A 20,887-nucleotide genomic window follows, 5' to 3' on the forward strand; every position below is an offset into this window, starting at 1 on the left:
AGCATGAAAACAGACTAATATACATGGAATTACTTTGACTAGTTTATTAAATGGGGAGTTTCAGACATAGCTCAGTTTTGTCTGAATAATGATTGGATGATTAAACAAAGTCAAATTTTTATGTATGGTGCCACAAAGAGAACCTTTACCAATAGGACCTCACTCCTGCCCACCTGTTCAAATAACATTTAATTCTCCTGTGTTTACTTCTAAAAACATCATTATTTACATTTTACAGTTAACCTACAATTAATCTGGAATTGACAATTGTCTATAGAGTGAATTTAAGTTGAAGAGTTTTATTATCCATATGAATATTCAGTTTTCTCAGTCACATGTGTAAAAAAGACCATTATCTACTCACTAAACTACATTGTCACCATTGTTATAAATTAGGTGACTGTATATATGTTATTATATTCTATATTTTACAAAATAGTTGCATTTGTCCATCCCCATCTCGATGCCACAGTTATTTAATTTGGGGGTTTTTATATAAATTTTGATATATTTAGTGGAGTAAATCCTCCTACTTTGTTCTTTCTCATGGCTGTCTTATCAATTCCCCTCTCTTTTGGATTTACATTTAAGTTTTGGAAACAAATTGGCTTGTCAATATCTACAAAAATAACCTACTGTAATTTTAAGGTTTTATTTTTATCTTTGCTTTTCACTGGTTTTACTTTGGTGTGCTTACATATGGTTTTGGTTTTATTCCTACTTCTTCTGTTTAGGTTTTACAGGTTTTTTGAATGTATGCATTTGTCTTTCATTAGCTTGAGAAAATTTTCAGCCAGAATTTTATCAAATAATTCTCTGCCTCATTCTTTTTTCTCTCCTTTTGGGGCTCCATTTAAACATACATGAGAAATTTTGCCTGTATGTGTCTTTCCTCCTACATATTTTTTGGGTATTTCTTAATCTTTTAATCTCTATTTCAGTTCTCATATTTTAATTGCTCTTCCTTCCTGTTTATTAATTCTATTTTCTGCTCTTTTTAATTTGGGGTTGATCTATCTATTGAATTCTTCATTTCCAATTATATAGATCCCAATTATCAGGTGATATTCTATATATTTTATCCTTTTAGTCCAACTTTTCTACTATTTCTTGAACATATCAAAGTTATTTTAAACTTCTGCTCTACTAATGTTAATATCTGAATCTTTGGTGCATCAAGATATCTAATTGTATTTTTTTTCCTGGTTCTCTGTCACATAGTCTTGCTCTTCTTATACTTGGTAATTTTCAGTTGAATGCTGGATATTTTGTACAAAACTTTTATAGACTTCAAATAATAACTTCTTCATGATAGGATTATTAATTTCTTTGTAGGCAATTGGAATGGAGGATTGATCACTTTAAGCAATCAGGGAAAATTGAGCTCATGTCCCAAGAGTGGCAAGCCTCAGTCTACTTCTTCATCCCTGTTACTCTTCAGGGTTTTCAATGGGATTGGAAAATATCACTTGGGCCTCACCCCTGTCAGGTCCTAAACTCTAATTTTGTTTCTTTAAGGAAGACTGATGAAATCTCAGCATTTTTCCAACAGCTTTTGGCTTAGCTTTTGAGCCTCTTGTCCTGCACAGACATCTTGATGGAATAATCATGTGTTTGAGTCCCTTAAAGTCCCTTAAAGTCTCTAATTTTGTCATTGTGGACACGCGAGACTACCCAAAGCTCAGCTAGTTTCTCTGTTCTCTAGCAATGTACCTCCTCTGCCGAGGCAAATTCCTTGAGCAGCATCAGTAACAGACCCCAAAATAGTAGTCAGTTCCACGTTGATACTTCAGCTTCTCTAGATTACCATACCTTTACGACTTCATGAAATTAGCACATCTCTGAAGACTTTAGGGACATAATTTTTCCCCCAGCTCAGCAGGAGCATAATTGTGCTCAGCGGGAGCAATGGTCTATCACAAACTAACCTACTCTGTACAGAAGCAGAAATTCTGAATACATTTTACTGAAAAAGATCAAGTGAAACCTGATCTCTAGGTTAGTTTTAATATTCTCTTTGGTCCTACCACTTCATTATGGATTTTTATCTGAAGGATGTGCCTAATTCAAAGTACATTTTGAAGAAAATGGTTGACATTGTTTTTCCCCAAAAATGATCTAAGACTACCTGTTAGCTCACCAGTATCTGAAACATTGAAATAGAATCTCCACTGCACCCACATGTCTTTCACCACAGGAATAATTTTATGTAAGACAATTAGTTTAACTATCCTGTCTTTTAAACTTGTATATTCTAAGATTTTGCCAGGGGCAAGAAGTGGCAAAACTGTTTTCTCTCAATTGATACTGTGTAGAATAAATTGAGTTATTTCAAGGAAGGTAATTGGTGCCCATGATTTGGTAAATAAATGAGGTTCAGGGAAAGCAACAGAAATAACATAGATATAAGAGTAATTGTTGACAGAATGTGGAAAAAAAAGTTATAGAGAGATTAAAGACCACACGTTGAATTAGGGATGACTCACTAAGTTGAAAAAAGGAGCAGAGTGAATAAGAAAAAAGCATTTAAAACATAGTAAGTCAAGTTTAATATAATTGTCTACCAAAATAATAATGAATTTTACCCTAGGCATAGAATAAAACTTATTGGAAGAATAGTAATTTTAAAAGTGTGAAAAGATAGTTGGGACACTTTGTAGCTGGTGAAAAGTCATTCTGTGATTACTCTTGAACTAAATCAGATTTGTAATAGAGCAGAACAATTTGATTTAGTTTTTAAAGATAAATGTCAAAAGTTTACCCTAGTTATTTAAGAAATATGTAGTAAATGGGAAGGCAGATGGAAAATTAAGAAGTTTCTTCTTATTCGGGCCTTCCCTAGTCCTGAGTTTCATCTGCCAGTGAATATGTTGCTTGCTGAAATTTTCTGAAAAGTCTCCATTAAAACATATGTGTTGCATACAAAAAAGGGAATGGTTAAATTCTCTCTGAAAAAGTCTGTTTATGATAAATGTTCCAATGTCTCCCATTTCACATGACAGAAGTCAGGAGCACAGCAATAGTGAAGAGGGCAACACACAGCTAGGAGAACACATGCAGCCTGGAGACTGTGCTCTTGGCATTTCCCGCTTACTTGAGTTGTTGACATTTAAAGACAGAAAAGAACATGGGCTAGCAAAACGGAAGAAGCTTGTAGGCGTAATGTTTCTTCACCCCACAATGCCTGTGGTGTGTGTATCTTTTCCAGCTTCTTTTTTGGCACATGATGGGTGACAAGTTACAGAGCAGACTGAACTTTCAAAATAAAGAAAGGGATTATTTTTGTTTTCTCATATTTTTTCCTATTTAGCTTATTCAAAACAAATTCATGAGTTTCAACATGGAATACATGACAGGCTCCCCTCTGGGGCTTTCTGAGGTTATATTTTTTCTCCCATGACCCTCTGAAGTTTCTAACCCAGGATATTTCAAATGGATGTCAGACACTTACATTTTTAAAAATTTCATAAGAGATTATGTGAAAACTCCTTTCAAACTTGGGAACATTTTCCTGGCATCAATTCCAAACTTAAATAAATAAACTCTTGTTGTTTGGTCCTGAAATAAAAGCCAAACTAATTTTTAAGACCCTTAGACAAATCCAGGTTGCCTGTTTAAGTCTGTATACTTTTCTTATTGTAGCCCTTATCTTTCAAAAGATGAAGATAATCCTATTTTAGTTCCACTAGCTCTTAAAACAGTTGGTTTTGTACTGGATAAGAAAAAATAAAAGAGTAATGTTAGAAAAAGTCAGGAAGGATAACCCAGAAATAACTGTCACTTATTTTCACTCGGTTAAGAATCGGTGGTTGAAAAGTTTTGAAAACATGCCATTTAGCCCTTTGCTTAGATATAAAACTTTTAAAATTCTCCTTTAAAAAACCCTTTTAAAATGTACATATTATGGAAAATATACAAAAATAAAGATGGATATAATAAATGACTAAATTTTTGTTGAAAGTGATATTGTATCTCCTTTTATCGAGGTATCCATATCAACACATGAGCACACATGCATGCAGACAAACAGCCTCTAAGACAAGGTGAAAATATGCACACCACAGTGTATTGCTTGGTGAAGCCATGTTATCTGATGGCTCTGTCCATCCATAGTAGATTGCTTTGGCTTTTGCCAAATTGTGTTCTGTGTGATAGCACAGCCTAATGTGAGGACATTATTACCAGAAATGTCAGAGCTCTTCTGACAGTACTATAAGGATGTAGGTGCAGATGAAATTTCCAATATTCTTTTTATTAAGAAATATGGGACATGTTTTTCTGGTTTTAGTGCCAGGAATAGGTCTTCTCCTGAATGACTACTTTGTTTTTATTTCAAGGATACTATGACCCATTAAATGAATCACTGATCCTTCTAGATCAATCCTACTAGAAAGCTTTGGCCTAAATTTGTGACCCATCTCCATCAGATGTACAGGAACACTAGTAATGTGCTCAGTATACTCATCTCACTTCTGACATCAGCTCATTTTCCTATCCTCATTTTCCATCTGTCCCAATTTTTTTCAGTCAGCATATATTTTATTTTGAAGTTGTATATATATATGTAATGTGTTGCTATATATATACACACATATATGTATATATACAATAAGAAGCTCTTTTTTTAAATTTATTTATTATTATTATACTTTAAGTTGTAGGGTACATGTGCATAACGTGCAGGTTTGTTACATATGTATACTTGTGCCATGTTGGTGTGCTGCACCCATCAACTCGTCATTTACATCAGGTATAACTCCCAATGCAATCCCTCCCCCCTCCCCCCTCCCCATGATAGGCCCCGGTGTGTGATGTTCCCCTTCCTGAGTCCAAGTGATCTCATTGTTCAGTTCCCACCTATGAGTGAGAACATGCGGTGTTTGGTTTTCTGTTCTTGTGATAGTTTGCTAAGAATGATGGTTTCCAGCTGCATCCATGTCCCTACAAAGGACACAAACTCATCCTTTTTGATGGCTGCATAGTATTCCATGGTGTATATGTGCCGCATTTTCTTAATCCAATCTGTCACTGATGGACATTTGGGTTGATTCCAAGTCTTTGCTATTGTGAATAGTGCTGCAATAAACATATGTGTGCATGTGTCTTTATAGCAGCATAATTTATAATCCTTTGGGTATATACCCAGTAATGGGATGGCTGGGTCATATGGTACATCTAGTTCTAGATCCTTGAGGAATCGCCATACTGTTTTCCATAATGGTTGAACTAGTTTACAATCCCACCAACGGTGTAAAAGTGTTCCTATTTCTCTACATCCTGTCCAGCACCTGTTGTTTCTTGACTTTTTAATGATCGCCATTCTAACTGGTGTGAGATGGTATCTCATTGTGGTTTTGATTTGCATTTCTCTGATGGCCAGTGATGATGAGCATTTTTTCATGTGTCTGTTGGCTGGATGAATGTCTTCTTTTGAGAAATGTCTGTTCATATCCTTTGCCCACTTTTTGATGGGGTTGTTTGTTTTTTTCTTGTAAATTTGTTTGAGTTCTTTGTAGGTTCTGGATATTAGCCCTTTGTCAGATGAGTAGATTGCAAACATTTTCTCCCATTCTGTAGGTTGCCTGTTCACTCTGATGGTAGTTTGTTTTGCTGTGCAGAAGCTCTTTAGTTTAATGAGATCCCATTTGTCAATTTTGGCTTTTGCTGCCGGAACGTACCTCAAAATAATAAGAGCTATTTATGACAAACCCACAGCCAATATCATACTGAATGGGCAAAAACTGGAAAAATTCCCTTTGAAAACTGGCACAAGACAGGGATGCCCTCTCTCACCACTCCTATTCAACATAGTGTTGGAAGTTCTGGCTAGGGCAATTAGGCAAGAGAAAGAAATCAAGGGTATTCAGTTAGGAAAAGAAGAAGTCAAATTGTCCCTGTTTGCAGATGACATGATTGTATATTTAGAAAACCCCATTGTCTCAGCCCCAAATCTCCTTAAGCTGATAAGCAACTTCAGCAAAGTCTCAGGATACAAAATTAATGTGCAAAAATCACAAGCATTCTTATACACCAGTAACAGACAAACAGAGAGCCAAATCAGGAATGAACTTCCATTCACAGTTGCTTCAAAGAGAATAAAAGACCTAGGAATCCAACTTACAAGGGATGTAAAGGACCTCTTCAAGGAGAACTACAAACCACTGCTCAGTGAAATCAAAGAGGACACAAACAAATGGAAGAACATACCATGCTCATGGATAGGAAGAATCAATATCGTGAAAATGGCCATACTGCCCAAGGTAATTTATAGATTCAATGCCATCCCCATCAAGCTACCAATGAGTTTCTTCACAGAATTGGAAAAACTGCTTTAAAGTTCATATGGAACCAAAAAAGAGCCCGCATCTCCAAGACAATCCTAAGTCAAAAGAACAAAGCTGGAGGCATCACGCTACCTGACTTCAAACTATACTACAAGGCTACAGTAACCAAAACAGCATGGTACTGGTACCAAAACAGACATATAGACCAATGGAACAGAACAGAGTCCTCAGAAATAATACCACACATCTACAGCCATCTGATCTTTGACAAACCTGAGAGAAACAAGAAATGGGGAAAGGATCCCCTATTTAATAAATGGTGCTGGGAAAATTGGCTAGCCATAAGTAGAAAGCTGAAACTGGATCCTTTCCTTACTCCTTATACGAAAATTAATTCAAGATGGATTAGAGACTTAAATGTTAGACCTAGTACCATAAAAATCCTAGAGGAAAACCTAGGTAGTACCATTCAGGACATAGGCATGGGCAAATAAGAAGCTCTTTAAAGATACATCTTTTAACACAAACAATAAATAAACTGAATCCAGATTTATTACCTAGTGCGAACTATCTAATTTAAATCATTTTAATTGTAATCAATATAACCAAAATGATATAATTTTGTGATAATATTCTTTTGATTACTAGTGTGTTATTTAATTTATGGTTTCTATAATAAAGAAATATAAAAATAAGATTGTTACTAGATAATTTTAGAAACAGTATTTTTTTGTTCATTTGCTTAATATTAATGTATAATAAAGGAGAATGGACTGAAGAAATAATTATACTATTAATATAATTCATAAAATATTTTAATTAAGTAGATAAAATAGACTGTTATTTTTAGGTATCTTTTAAATAATCTCAATAGACCAGCACTTAATTTTTTAATATAGTCAATTTATTCTATTACATTTCCAGTCATAAACATTATAATTACAATAGATTGTTCAAACTGTATGATACATGATTTTTAAATTGCAAACTGAAGTTTTCTTCAAGAGAAATGTAGATAAAAGCTAGAAACACAGAAGAATTTTCCAACACTCTAGCATGACTGTGTTACTTTATATTTCTACCATATCAATTATAAAGTTTAAGAAGTGAAAAACAAGTATTAAGTTCCATTTGAAAAGTACTCTGATTCTAATTTGGACAAATCTCTTTTAAAAGTATTCTTGATTTAATATTCTTTTCATGCATAATTATTGTGAGAAATTATCTTTTAATTACAGTTTTCCAGAAGACAAAATAATCTAAAGCAAATTTCCAGAATGTGGCAATGATTTATGCTTTTAAAAACAGGTTTTCAAGACATTTCCCTTATTGGAACAATCATTTTTGCATAAATAATTTAAAAACAATAAAAAGATTCTCTATTGTTTTAACAGAAGTTGTAGTTTTGAAAAAAACAAGGCAGCCATGCTTTTGAATTTACAATGAAACTATCATTTTTGCCATTTACTTGTGTATGTAGGATACAATATATTATTACTCACGAAACGCACAAAGTACAGATAGTGAACGCAAATTGGTGAATTTATGCCTGTTATTCGATGTATAATTAATGTTGTTAGGCTTTTCTTATTGTAAATTTATAAGAAATACTGATAAATGTATTTATCCATAAATAAATCATGTCATATGATAAAATCTGTATTTAACAAAATGACAGAGGAGTTTACCAAAGCTCTACTACTTAACTGTGTTGACAACCCCCAGAGACCTAATGACCCAAAAGTTTCCATCGTAATTGTCTAAACTCAATTTCGTAGGAAATTCAGGTTACCATATGAAATATTTATTTTTTATTCCATAGACAAATATTGACAGTCTAATATAGGACAGGTTCTATTGTTAGTCACACTGACTTAATTCAGCGCTTATCACTTCCACATATGTAGTGACTTTCTAATGGCCATGAATTTATTCTCAGGACCAAAGGCTGCAATTCTAAGGAAAAATATAATTTCCTACTTTAGAATTGGATTTTTTTTCATATCTTAGAAGATTAGTGTTCTTCACATTTAGAGGGTTTACTAAAAATCTAAAGTCACTTATTCATGTTTTTTTCCACATACTTTCACATAGTGATAAATATTTAGCTATGTTTAGATCTGTCTTTAAAATGATTCAGGATTTAATTGCCTAAGAACTCTACGTATATGTATATGAGAGAGAAAAAAGGTGAGAACGGAAAAGACAGGAAGTAAAGAGAATTTGAGTGATGGGCTGGTAGACATAGAAATTTGCAAAATTGAACTTATAACAATGATATACATGAACTGAATAGCAATTACAGTAATCCTGGAAATTTGTAACATAAAAATCAAAATATCAATGTGATATGACCAGTGTTTGTGGCATTCCATTCTTAAAATATACTTGTAAACTTTTAGATTAAATTATCATATGCATATAATAAAATCATACAGTTCTTAAGTGTACTGGACAATGAATTTGTATTAAGTGGCAGCACTCACATAACCACTTCAAAGTTCCTAATATAGAATACTACTAGCACTCAAAAAAACCTCCTTCATTTCTACTCCCAATCATTCATCTTCCCCAAAGTTAACAATCTGTCTAATTTTCTGATAAGGTTAGTTTTACCTGTTCTTGAACTTTATATAAATGGTACTACGTACTGTGCATTATTTTGCCACTGGCTTTGCCTTGCTAGTGCTGTCTATGTAATCTATCAATCAGCACTGATGTGTATAGCAGCTGTTGGTTCTTTTACACTGACAAATTATAATTCATGATGTAAACATGCTACTATTTCATGGTACAATTATATACAATTGATTCCACCATTTATAAGCAGTTTTTTTTAAAGTTTTTAGTTATTAAGAATACTGCTGTGAATTCTAGTTCCAGGAAAGAACTACCTGGACTCTTCCCTAACTCTCTTTCTAAATGCAGCTATAGAATCTGAACAGAAAGCATATCATAACTATTGACCATTCTGAAAGGTAAACAATGACGTTTAAATTGGGGAAGAAGATCAGAATTCAAAATTATACCAAACCGGCATGAGTTTACCGTTTTTCTCCTTTGTTATTCACGTTGCTTGGCCCAGTAGGTGGGCACAGCCTCAGAATTACAAAGCAGGGTGAGGTAACTAATGCCTAAGCTTTCTGGCCAAAGACATGGGAAGAAGAACCACAGGGAACTGGAAAATAACAGAGAGATAAATGAAAGCACTCATGAAAGTGACCCCATAAATTTGAGAATTCCTAAGCGCACACTAGAGCCACACATGCACAGATTTGTTCTTCATAGGCATTAAAAAAGACTGAAGCTGAGTCAGCAGATAGACCACCACCCTTGCTGGCCACTGGATTGCCACACATCAAGGAGCACTTCAAAGACTGAAAACTGAACAGACTATGAACCATAGCCCATACAGGGCGTGTTGGAACTTGCAACGTAAATCTAATCAGGCTATTGCCCGTTTAAACACAATGTCATCATTCTCAAAGGGATTGAAATAAGACCTATATATTACAATTATATAAAATACAGAATAAGTTTTACTATAAAATATAAAATTAACTACACATATCCAAAATAAAATATATGTATATGGGTATATGTGTGCATGTGTTTATATAAATGTGTGTGTATTTGTGCTGGTGAATACAATCATGCCTTATTTGGATATGTAAAATGACATATTTATTCATTCTTTTTATCCCTTATGTTTTAAAATGTATTTTTCTGACTCATTACACTGGTTTGTACATCCAAACAAACCGGTGATAAATGAATGAAGTGATGACAAAAGAGTTTCAATCTTTCACTATGTTTGCTACATGTTTGTATGTATGTACCCTGTCAGATCAAGAGAATTCTCTAAATTTTTGGTTTGCTGAGGGCTTTTATTAAATGAATGTTAAATTATAGAAACTGTTCTGCATTTATTATTCTGAAAGAATAATAAAATTTATCTTTGTTATTTTAAAATAAGATTCTGATGCCTTTTCACATGTTAAAGTAACATTAGCTTATGTAATAAAATCAATTTGGTATTGTTTTATTATAAATCTGAGTTGAATATAGTAATTCCTTATTTAAAATTTTGGGATCTAAATAAGTGTGATGGCGGTGTAATTTTTCTTTCCTTAAATTTTTTCAATTTTTATTTTTAGAGATAGGGTCTCACTGTCACCCAGGCTAAAGTACAGTGGCATAATCACAGCTCACTACAGACTCAAACTTCTGTACTCAAGCAATCCTTCTGCCTCAGCATCCTGAGCAGCTAGGACTACTAGTGTGTACCACCATGACTGGCTAATTTTATTTTTGTTGAGACAAGGGTCTTGCTATATTGCCCAGGCTAGCCTCTAACTCCTGGGCTCAAGCAATGATCCTTTCTTGGCTTCCTAAAGTGCTGGTATTTCAGGTAGGAGCCAGCATGCCCGGCCTCTTTCTTTTAACATATTTGTCCATTTTGTACAAATGTTATGCTGGGTTTTTAAAATATTTTCAGAAGCTTTTAAACAATTCTATGAAAGAGTTTATTCTAAAATGGCATTATTTCTTTTTTAGATTTTTATAAAATTTAATTGAGTAGCCAAGTGGGCCCTGGGTCATAGATTAAATCCTTTAATATAAAGTTATTTATATTTTAAAATGTCTTTTAATGTTGCTTCTAGTAAATTGTATTTTTCAAGAAATCTGTCCATTTACTTTCATTATTTTGTGCCTTTTACATTGTAGTTGAGAAGACAGTGTAAGTCTTGTTCCTTTTTGAAGGTAATGTTTATTCTTTGACTAGTTGTAGATATTTTATTTATTTTAATTGATTTATTATACTTGTACATATTTTGGGAGTACATATGATATTTTGATACCTGTTTACAATGAGTAATGATAAAATCAGGTAATTTGGAGTATTCATTACCCTAAATGTTTATCTTTTCTTTGTGTTGGCAACATTGCAATTTTTCTCTTCTAGTTATTTTGAAACCGACGATCTTTAGTCACTATTATTTCTCTACTATACTACCAAATACTAGAACTCATAGCTTCTATTTATCTGTATTTTTGTACCCCTTAACCACCTTCTGTTTATCCCTTTCTTTCCACTTCCCTTCCCAGCCTCAGGTAGTCACCTTTCTACTCTCCACCACCATGAGATCCACTGTTTTAGCTCCCACACATGAGGGAAAACATATCATATTTGTCTTTCTGTTTCTGGCTTATTTTATTTAACATTATGGAACCTCCCCTTCCATCCAGGTTGCTGCAAATGACAGGATTTAATTTTGTATGATGGAATAATATTCCATTGGGTGGATATAGCACATTTTCTTTATCCATTCATCTGCTGATGGACACAAGTTGCTTGCTTATGTTGTATTATAAATAGTGCTGCAGGAAACATGGGAGTTCAGATAGTTCTTCAAAATATATATATTTTTTCTTTTGGATATATACTCATCAGTGGAATTGCTGGATTACACGGTAGATACACTTTTAGATTTTTTAGGAACTTCCATAATATTTTCTGTAGTGTCTGTACTAATTTACATTTCTACCAACAGTGTACTAGCATTCTCCTCTCTCTCCATCCTCTTCAGCACTTGTTATCTTCACTGATAGACGTCATTCTACCAAATGTGAGGTGATATCACATTGTTGTTTTGATCTGAATTTCCCTGATGATTACTGATGTTAAGCTTTTTTTTTTTTTCATATACTTGTTGGCTGTTTGTATGTCTTTGCTTGATAAATACCTATTCATTTCCTTTTACCATTTTAAAACGTGATTATTTATTTATTTATTTATTTATTTATTTATTTGCTGTTGGGTTGTTTGAGTTCCTTGTATATTCTGGATATTAGTCCCTTATTGGATGAATGGTTTACAAATATTTTCTCCCATTCTGTAAGCTGTCTCTTCACTGTATTGACCGTTTTCTTTGTTAGGCAGAGGATTTTTAGCTTGATATAATCAAATTTCTCCATTTCTGCTTCTGTTGCCTATACTTTTGAAGTCTTACCCAAAAGAGTTTTGCCCAGATCAATGTCCTGTAGTGTTTCCCCAGTGTTTTCTTTTCATAGTTTCAGTCATACATTTAAGTCTTCAATCCATTTTGAGTTGGTTTTTATACATGATGAAAGATTGGGCACTAGTTTTATTCTTGTGCATATGAATATTCAGTTTTCCCAGCACTATTATTAGAGTCTGTCATTTCCCCAATGTATGCTCTTGGTGTCTTTGTCAACAATGAATTGGCTGTAAGTACATGGGTTTGTTTCTGAGTTCTTTATTCTGTTCCATTGATCTATGTGTCTGTTTTTAATGACAGTATCATGCTGTTTTGGTTATAAAAGCTTTGTAGTATAATTTATAGTATAATCAGGTAATGTGATACGTCTAGCTTTGCTCTTTTTGTTCAAAGTTGCTTTAACAATTTGGGGTTGTCTGTAGTTCCATATGAATTTAAGGATTGTTTTTTCTGTCTCTGTGAAGAATGGTTCTTGGTATTTTGATAGGAAATGCATTGAATCTCACTTTAGGTAGTATAGACTTTTTTATAATATTCTTACAATCTATAAGCATGGGATATCTTTCATTTCCTTGTGTCATCTTTAATTGCTTTCATCAGTGTTTTTTTGTTTTCCTTGTAGAGATCTTTTGCTTCTTTGGTTAAATCTATTTCTAGGTAGGGCTTTTTGTAGCTATGGTAAATGGTGGGGTTTTTTTGATATTTTTTTCAGATTGATTGCTGTTAGTGTATATAAACACTACTGATTTTTGTATGTTTATTTTGTATTCTGTAAATTTACTTAATTCGTTTATTCCTTCTAACAGTTTTCTGTGGAGTAATTAGGTTTTTCTAAATATAAAATTATGTCACCTCCAAACAAGGATAATTTGACTTCTTCCTTTACAATATGGATGCCCTTTTTTTCTCATGCCTAATTGATCTGGCTAGGGTTCCAGTACTACGTTGAATAGAGATGTTGAAAATGGATGTTCTTGTCTTGTCCAGAGTTTAGTGGAAAGGCTTTCATTTTTTCCCCATTCAATGTGATATTAGCTGTGAGTTTGTCATATATGACCTTTATTGTGTTGAGGTATGTTCTTCTATACCTAATTTGTTAAGAGTTTTTGTCATAAAGGAATATTGAATTTTTTTTCATTTCTTTTTCAGCATCTATTAAAATGATCACATGGTTATAGTTCTTGATTCCTTTGATGTGATATATCTTGTTTATTAATTTGCATATGTTAAATCATCTTTGCATCTCTGAATGAATCCACTTGATCATGGTGAATGATGATTTTAATGTGTGTTCAATTCAGTCTTCTAGTATTTTGTTGAGGATTTCTGCATCTATGTTCATCAAGGATATTGCCCAGCAGTCTTCTGTTTTTAAATGTCCTTATCTGGATTTGGTGACAGTGTAATGCTATGTTAGTAGTATAAATTAGGAAGAATTTCCTCCTTTTAAATTTTTTGATATAGTTTGCATAGAATTGGTGTTATTTCTTCTTTAAATGTTTGGTAGAATTCAGCAGTGAAGCCATCAAGTCCTTGGCTTTTCTTTGATGGGAGACTTATTACTACTCCAGTTTTGGTTCTCATCATTTTTCTGCTCAGATTTTCTATTTCTTTATGGTTCAATTTTGGTAGATTTTAGTCTTAGGTTTTCAAACTATTATGTATCTAGATGTGAATTTCTTTAGATATCTATCTATCTATCTATCTATCTATCTATCTATCTATCTATAATCAGTCTTTCTTTATCCGTAGATGTATCTATCTAGAGATAGATCTTTATTAAGGTTAAGAGAGATTTTTGAGCCCATAACTTAATATTATTGTTAGTTTTTGGAAATCTCTACCAATAATTCTTCAAATACTTCTTCTGCTTTAGTATTTTTCTTTTCTATTCCTGGGACTTTGATGTCAAGTACATTAGGCCTATTTAATATGTTTCTATAATGTATATCCTCTTTTGTGTATTTTTTATGCTAGTTTTTCTATCTGTGGTAACTTAGATGTTTTCTGTTGATACATCTTCCAGTTTACTAATCTATACTTTTTCTAATTTTCTTTTAAATTTATATATTTATTTCTATGATATTTATTTTTATAATTCCAGTTTTCTGGAGTATTCATTATATTTTTATCTATTAATATCATAGTTATTTAAAAATTCATTCCATTATCTGGACCTTCCAGTGGGCCCTGTGTATGCAATGTATACTTATAAGAGGATAAAGGGAGATTTGAAGACAGAAGAGGAAATGAAAGATGATGATGTGGTGATGCAAGGAGAGGGAGAAAAGGCAATGTGATGTGGGGCCACAAACTAAGGAAATAGTAGAGCTTCCAGAATCTGGAAAAAGTAAGTACATGGATGCGCTCCTAGAGCCTCTGGAGAGAGTTCATCCCTACTGACAACATGATTTCAGTCCAATGAAACTTATTTTAAGAGAATAATTTACCAGTAAGTTAGTGGTTACTTGTTACAGCAATAATAGGAAATTAATATGGATACATTTAGATGAATGTTGGACTTTGTATATAAAATACTTACAAAACCTCTGAATAATGTTATTTTGTTTCAGAGAGAGTATCATCTTTTTTTTCTAGTTGGCAGAAAAGTGATGGGAAAATTACTTTGATTTAATCAAGACTAGTCTATTTTCAGATCTCCCTCTTCTAGTATATAGCCCTCTAGTGTCTCATTCAAAGCCAGGGGTTTTAACAAGGACATCTTCTCCTTCTTGGCACTATCAATTTATGAAACAGAGTTTGAAAATGCTCTTGACATCAGGGATGAAATTATTAAAGTAATGGCCCTTTTCTTCAAGGGACTCGAAATTAGACACAGACTCTAACACACCTGTGATCCAAGAGCAAAACTGTTCAATTTTATGGCAGTTTGGGAGATAGTTTGAAGTCCCTCACATCCCCATGTTTTCAGTCTTTTCTCCAGATTCTGAAATTTAAAAATATTTATATTCTCAGACTCTTTTGCTGGTAGTGATGATCATGTGGCCTAGTTCCAACCAATGAAGTATTTAAAGGTATTCTCTGTAGAGGGCTTGGCTTTTACAGAAATAGACAATATCTCGGTAGAAAAAGGTTTTTGGCTCTTCCCATTCTTTCTGCTAGAACACAGGCTGTAACTATATTGTGACCATGTAGCACAAAAAGAGATGTTGTACCATAAAGACAGCAACAGCCCATTTCTTAACTACATTGATGAATTGGACCAGTTACCTACAGACTTTATATACATATATTGAATGAACCTTGAATTTCTTTAAGCCATGAACGTATAAGGCTTCAACGCATTCTTTCCCAGAACAGGGGGCTAGGAGGAAGGAACAAATAGTTTTGGTGGTGGAAATTATAAGGAAGTGTAGAGGGAGTGAATCTACATGAAAAATGTAGTATATTATCTAAGTATAGAAGAATAAGTAGGCCTTTTTATATGGTGATGGTAGGAAGTGGGGTGATAATCTAAATTTGGAGCACCACATTGAAGCATTAACTTAGTAACGAAAACACAAGGTTGAAATGGAGAGAATGTGATAGATTTATATGAGACAGGAGGCTGGGAAGTTATCTGGTGTCACATTTTGCAAGAGGCTTGATTTTTATTCATCAGAATCTCCTCCTAGCATCACTAGAATGCCATAGGGATTTTTAAGTAGGAATTTATATAGTCCATGTTTCACGCAAATAACTTGTGAAAATGGATTGGTGGTACGAGTATAGGAAGGGTTTGATGTTGGTGACTTATGCCAGGTATGCTTAGTTCAGTGGCTTCAGAACTTGTATATTGAAATGATATAACATAAATGTAACTCTTCAGTAATACAATTTTAATATATTCTATAAACCTCCATATGGCATGAGCCTTTGATATTTTTAGAGGGATATCTATATCTATGTACAAGCACAGAGGGTAAAATCAACAAGAGTCCTCCTGTTTAGAGTCTCAAGGCCTTTAGTCAGTTGCACTGTTTCATTTTTCTCTTGACCTTATAGAACTCCAGTTCATTGAACTTCTGGGCACAAAACTAGAGACATCTGTTCTGTTGAACTTTTCACAATTGATATGTTAATGAAAAATGACTTTTGGCTTTTAACATTTTGTTTATTTTTCATAATATATATACCCTATGGCATTTCACAATGGGTGTTGTCTTATAAATATCAAATATAAATAAACAAAGCAAGCAATTCATTATTACTTCCGGACTAAAATTTGTACATGATGTAACTCTAAGCTTTTTCTTTCACCTCTATCTGGCCAGAATATTCTGGGATTTCCTCCAGAATAAAGATCAGCTCAGTGGGATTCATGCATCTGTCACATCTGGACTATCTCAATGCAGCCTAGTCAGTGTGCACAGAGGCCACGTGAAGGTTGTAGATTGCATAAAGTGTGACAGCCTGCCTATATTTTGCAGCCAAAAGCACAAGCATATTATCCAATTTCCTACTTTCAAATGCAGGATTCTTTTTATTACACCAACACCAACCACAAAACAATCAGGACAAATTTAGGCCAAGCTAGAAACCATTCAACAACCCTGTGGAAGGCAGGAGAAAGTAGACACCTAGCTCTTCCTTTGGAATCATGGCTTTTAAACAAAGATGATACATAGCTTGTGAGAAAAAATAGTAGCGCTATACATAATAATAGAATAACATTGCAGAACAACAAAAACTATAATGAACTTGCCTGAGTATGTGGATGACCTGCTCGGAGGTTTTCTTCTATTTTTTTTTTCCATATCTAGACTCTGAAAGGGGCTATCCCGTTCTAAAAATACTGAAGTTGGAGGAAGGGAGATCTGAGAAATAGTTGCTGTATATATAATAGAATATTGGAAAAATGAGGGTTGGTTATATTTTATAGACATAGATATAGATGTAGATACAGATATATAGCGTGTTCCTAAAGAGCCACTTTTCAGACCTCAAGATTAAACATGATGCTTTATATTTCAAGATAGACACATATATACTACAGACTGTCTGATAATACGTATTTATAGATAACATTGTATATCAAGCTGAAAAATAATAAAATTTAACATTATTAGAGGAACCAAAATGATGTTTTATGCATACTTCTGTCATAATTCTGACAATGAAAGAAAGCAAATCTGAATTTACTGATTCATTTATTCTCACCACAATAGCAAAACTACTGAATTACAAAAGTAACTTGTTACAAAATAAATGATGCTTATGAGATTTAATTATTCTAAATTTAATAAAACATAATAAAAGGATATTTGTAAAAAGGTTATAGTTTAGAAAAGATGAATATCAAGCAAATCTGACAAGTTACTTGTTCATAAATGTTAGATTAAAATGTCAAAAGTAGCCATTTATGTGTCTAAGATTTTATCTGTAGTCTTTAACAGACTTTTATAGAACACTTACATTTAGAAAAGCTTTTTTTAAATTCTTGGGAATACGAGAATTAAATAAGAAAATCCCATCGCTTTAGCGGATTTCATAATCTATTTGAGGATAAAGTTATGTAATACCTTAATGGAGGTAAAATTTGGGCCACACTGATGTATACTTTAGTTGTTTTCTTACGTGTGGGAGTAATGTTCTTTATCATCCACAAAACTGCTAGAAAGTGTACTAAACGGTTTACATCTATTTTTTTTAACTCCATGACTATCCTATGAAACACAGAGAATTATGATTCCCATTTTGAAGATGATGAAACTGAGACTCAGAAAGATGAAGGATTTATCCAAAGCTGCACAGCTGACAGGGCTGGAAATGACACTTAAAGCTATGCTTGTCTGTCTGATTTTAGACACAATGCTTTTAACCTCTACTAATTATTCTCTGTACTGTTTCCAGAGAAAACTGTCTAAATAAACACCTCTGATTATGACACGTTATATGTTTTACATTTTTTCCAGTGACCACTCTTTGCTTATAGAACCAAAACTAAATTTCTTAACATGGTATAAAAACAGATAAGCTCCTGCCCATTTCTCTTGCCCCTTATCTCTCTTTACTGAGCACTTTGAAACTCTTTTATCCTACCACACTGAATTCCTTTTAGTTGTAAGTGTGCTGACTTGTGTATCTGTGTCTGTACTTACGCTGCTTGCTCTGCCTTCAATATCCTTTTTTTCTTTTTGTGTTTTTTTTCTTTTTGAAAAAAAATCTTGCTCTTTCATCCAGACTGGAGTGCAGTGGCATGATCTTGGCTCACTCCAGCCTCCACTTCCCAGGCTCAAGTGATTTTTCCCACCTCAGCCTCCCAACTAGTTAGGATGAAAGTTGTGCACCCCCATGCCCTGCTAAATATTTTTTTTGTATTTTTTATAAAGATGGGGTTTCATCACCTTGCCCAGGCTGGTTTCAAATTCTTGGGCTCAAGCAATCCACCCACCTCATCCTCCCAAAGTGCTGGGACCATCAGCCACTGCCCTTGGCCATGAATATTCTTTTTTTAATTTCATAACTTGTGAGATAGACTTATCCTTCAGAATAAGCTCCAGTGTCACTTGCATTCGTGAGACTTTGCTGATCCTTGAAGTTACTGACCACTGATCACCTTCCCCATTTGCTTCTACATCATCTACATCATATGATGTAAATATTTATTGGGATGTTTTAATTTGTATATTTTCCCCTACAATCACCAGACTTTAAACTCTCTGAGAGGATGGTTTTACATGTTTAGTTATGTTACTCTTGTATATGGCACATAATAAAATACATAGTAAACATTTCTAAATGAATAAATTAATGATTTACTTTATAGATGAAAAAATTATTACCCATGGGTCTGGGTTACATATAGTGAGATATGTAAGAGAAGCTCATATTGCTTACACAGCACATTCAATACATGATTATAGATGATTTAGAAAGTCTTATATAGACTTGCATATTATTAAATGCCTATCACGTCTAAAACCCATTCATTCATATCCATAGCTCATATGTGAAAGTCCAAGTGACTTAGTTACTAAAAGCCCCTGCCGATTTCTCCAGCATTTTCTCCTGCTATTTATTCTTTATGTTTGTATTAGTCTGTTTTCACACTGATATAAAGAAATGCCCAAGACTGGATAATCTTTAAAGGAAAGAGATTTAATTGACTCACAGTTCCACATGGCTGGGGAGGCCTCAGGAAACTTAAAATCATGGCGGAAAGGGAAGCAAAGGTGTTCTTCACAAAGCAGCAGGAGAGAGAAGTGCAGAGAAAAGGGGAAACAGCCCTTTATAAAACCATCAGAGCTCATGAGAACTCACTCACTATCATGAGAGCAGCATGAGGAAACTGCCCCCATGATCCAATTACCTCCTACAAGGTCCCTCCCCTAACACATGGGGCTTACCATTCAGGTTACAATTCAAGATGAGATTTGGGTGGGGACACAGAGCCAGACCATATCAATGCTCTACTCATGCTAAATTGCTTGAAATTTCCTAAATACACCATCTTATTTCACACGTCTGTGCCTTGTCTATGTTGCATTCTCTCATTAGCCTAAGTTCACCTTTGAAATCCTGCCTATATGAAACTTTCTCTCTGAAGTCTTTCTTTTCCAATGTCCTCAGCACTCTTTGCTCCATGACAGCCACTTGCTGTGAAGGTTTTGCTGTCTCTTACGTGTTATATTCTGCTTTTGTCCCTGACATATAATTTAAATTTATGTATAACTTGTATGTAACCATTTCTTTCTACTAAAATATAAGCTGCTTGGAGAAATATCTTAAGACATTGTTCTGGGCAATGGATTTTCGGGCAAGACCTCAAAAACACAGGCAACAAAAGCAAAAAGAGACCGATAGGATGACTTCAAACTAAAAAGCTTCTGGACAGCAAAGAAAATACTCAACAGAGTGAAGAGACAACCTATAGTATGGGAGAAATTATTAGCAAGCTACTCAACAGGGAATTAATAATCAGAATATGTAAGGAACTCAAATAACTCCATGGCAAAAAACAAAACAAAACAAAACAAACAAACAAAAAAAATAATTAAAAAAACCACAGATGATCTGAATGGATATTTCATGAAAGAAGACATACGAATGGCTAACAAGTACATGAAAAAATTATCACCATCACTAATAATCAGTGAAATGCAAATAAAAATCACAATGAAGCATCGTCTTCTATTTGGTAGGTTAGCCTTTATCAAAAAGTCAAAGGAGACTGAGCACCGTGACACACAACTGTAGCCTCATGACTTGGGAGACTGAGGCAGGAGGATGATGTGAGCCCAGGAGTTCGAGTCCAGCCGGGCTAATATGAGACACCATTTCTTAATTTAAAAAAAGTCAGATGATAACAAGTAGTGTTGGAGAGAATGCAGAGAAAGGGGAATGCTAATATAATGTTAATGGAAATATAAATTAGTACAACCACTATGGAAAACAGTGGTTTCATCACTGTTTAGTAGTGGTTGTACTACTTAAAAAAAAAAATTAAAAATAGATTCACTATGTAATCCAGCAATCTCACTACTGGATGTATAATCAAAGGAAAGGGACTCAGTATGTCAAACATATACCTGGGCTGCCATGTTTATAGCAGCAATATTCATAATAGCTATGATATGG

At 33.8% G+C, this 20,887-nt stretch overlaps 1 protein-coding gene across 1 annotated transcript in view; it reads left to right on the plus strand.

The window, feature by feature from the left end:
- The window catches only part of CNBD1 (cyclic nucleotide binding domain containing 1), a 560,546-nt gene extending 542,368 nt beyond the window's left edge, over nucleotides 1–18,178 (plus strand). Inside the window, exon 12 of the mRNA XM_015145661.3 lies at nucleotides 17,987–18,178. Coding sequence (XP_015001147.3) covers nucleotides 17,987–18,178 — 192 coding nt within the window. The remainder of the gene's footprint in view (nucleotides 1–17,986) is intronic.
- The last annotated feature ends 2,709 nt before the right edge of the window (nucleotides 18,179–20,887 follow it).

The sequence above is a fragment of the Macaca mulatta genome, chromosome 8, assembly GCF_049350105.2.
Source record: "Macaca mulatta isolate MMU2019108-1 chromosome 8, T2T-MMU8v2.0, whole genome shotgun sequence".
In the NCBI taxonomy this organism is placed as follows: Eukaryota; Metazoa; Chordata; class Mammalia; order Primates; family Cercopithecidae; genus Macaca; species Macaca mulatta.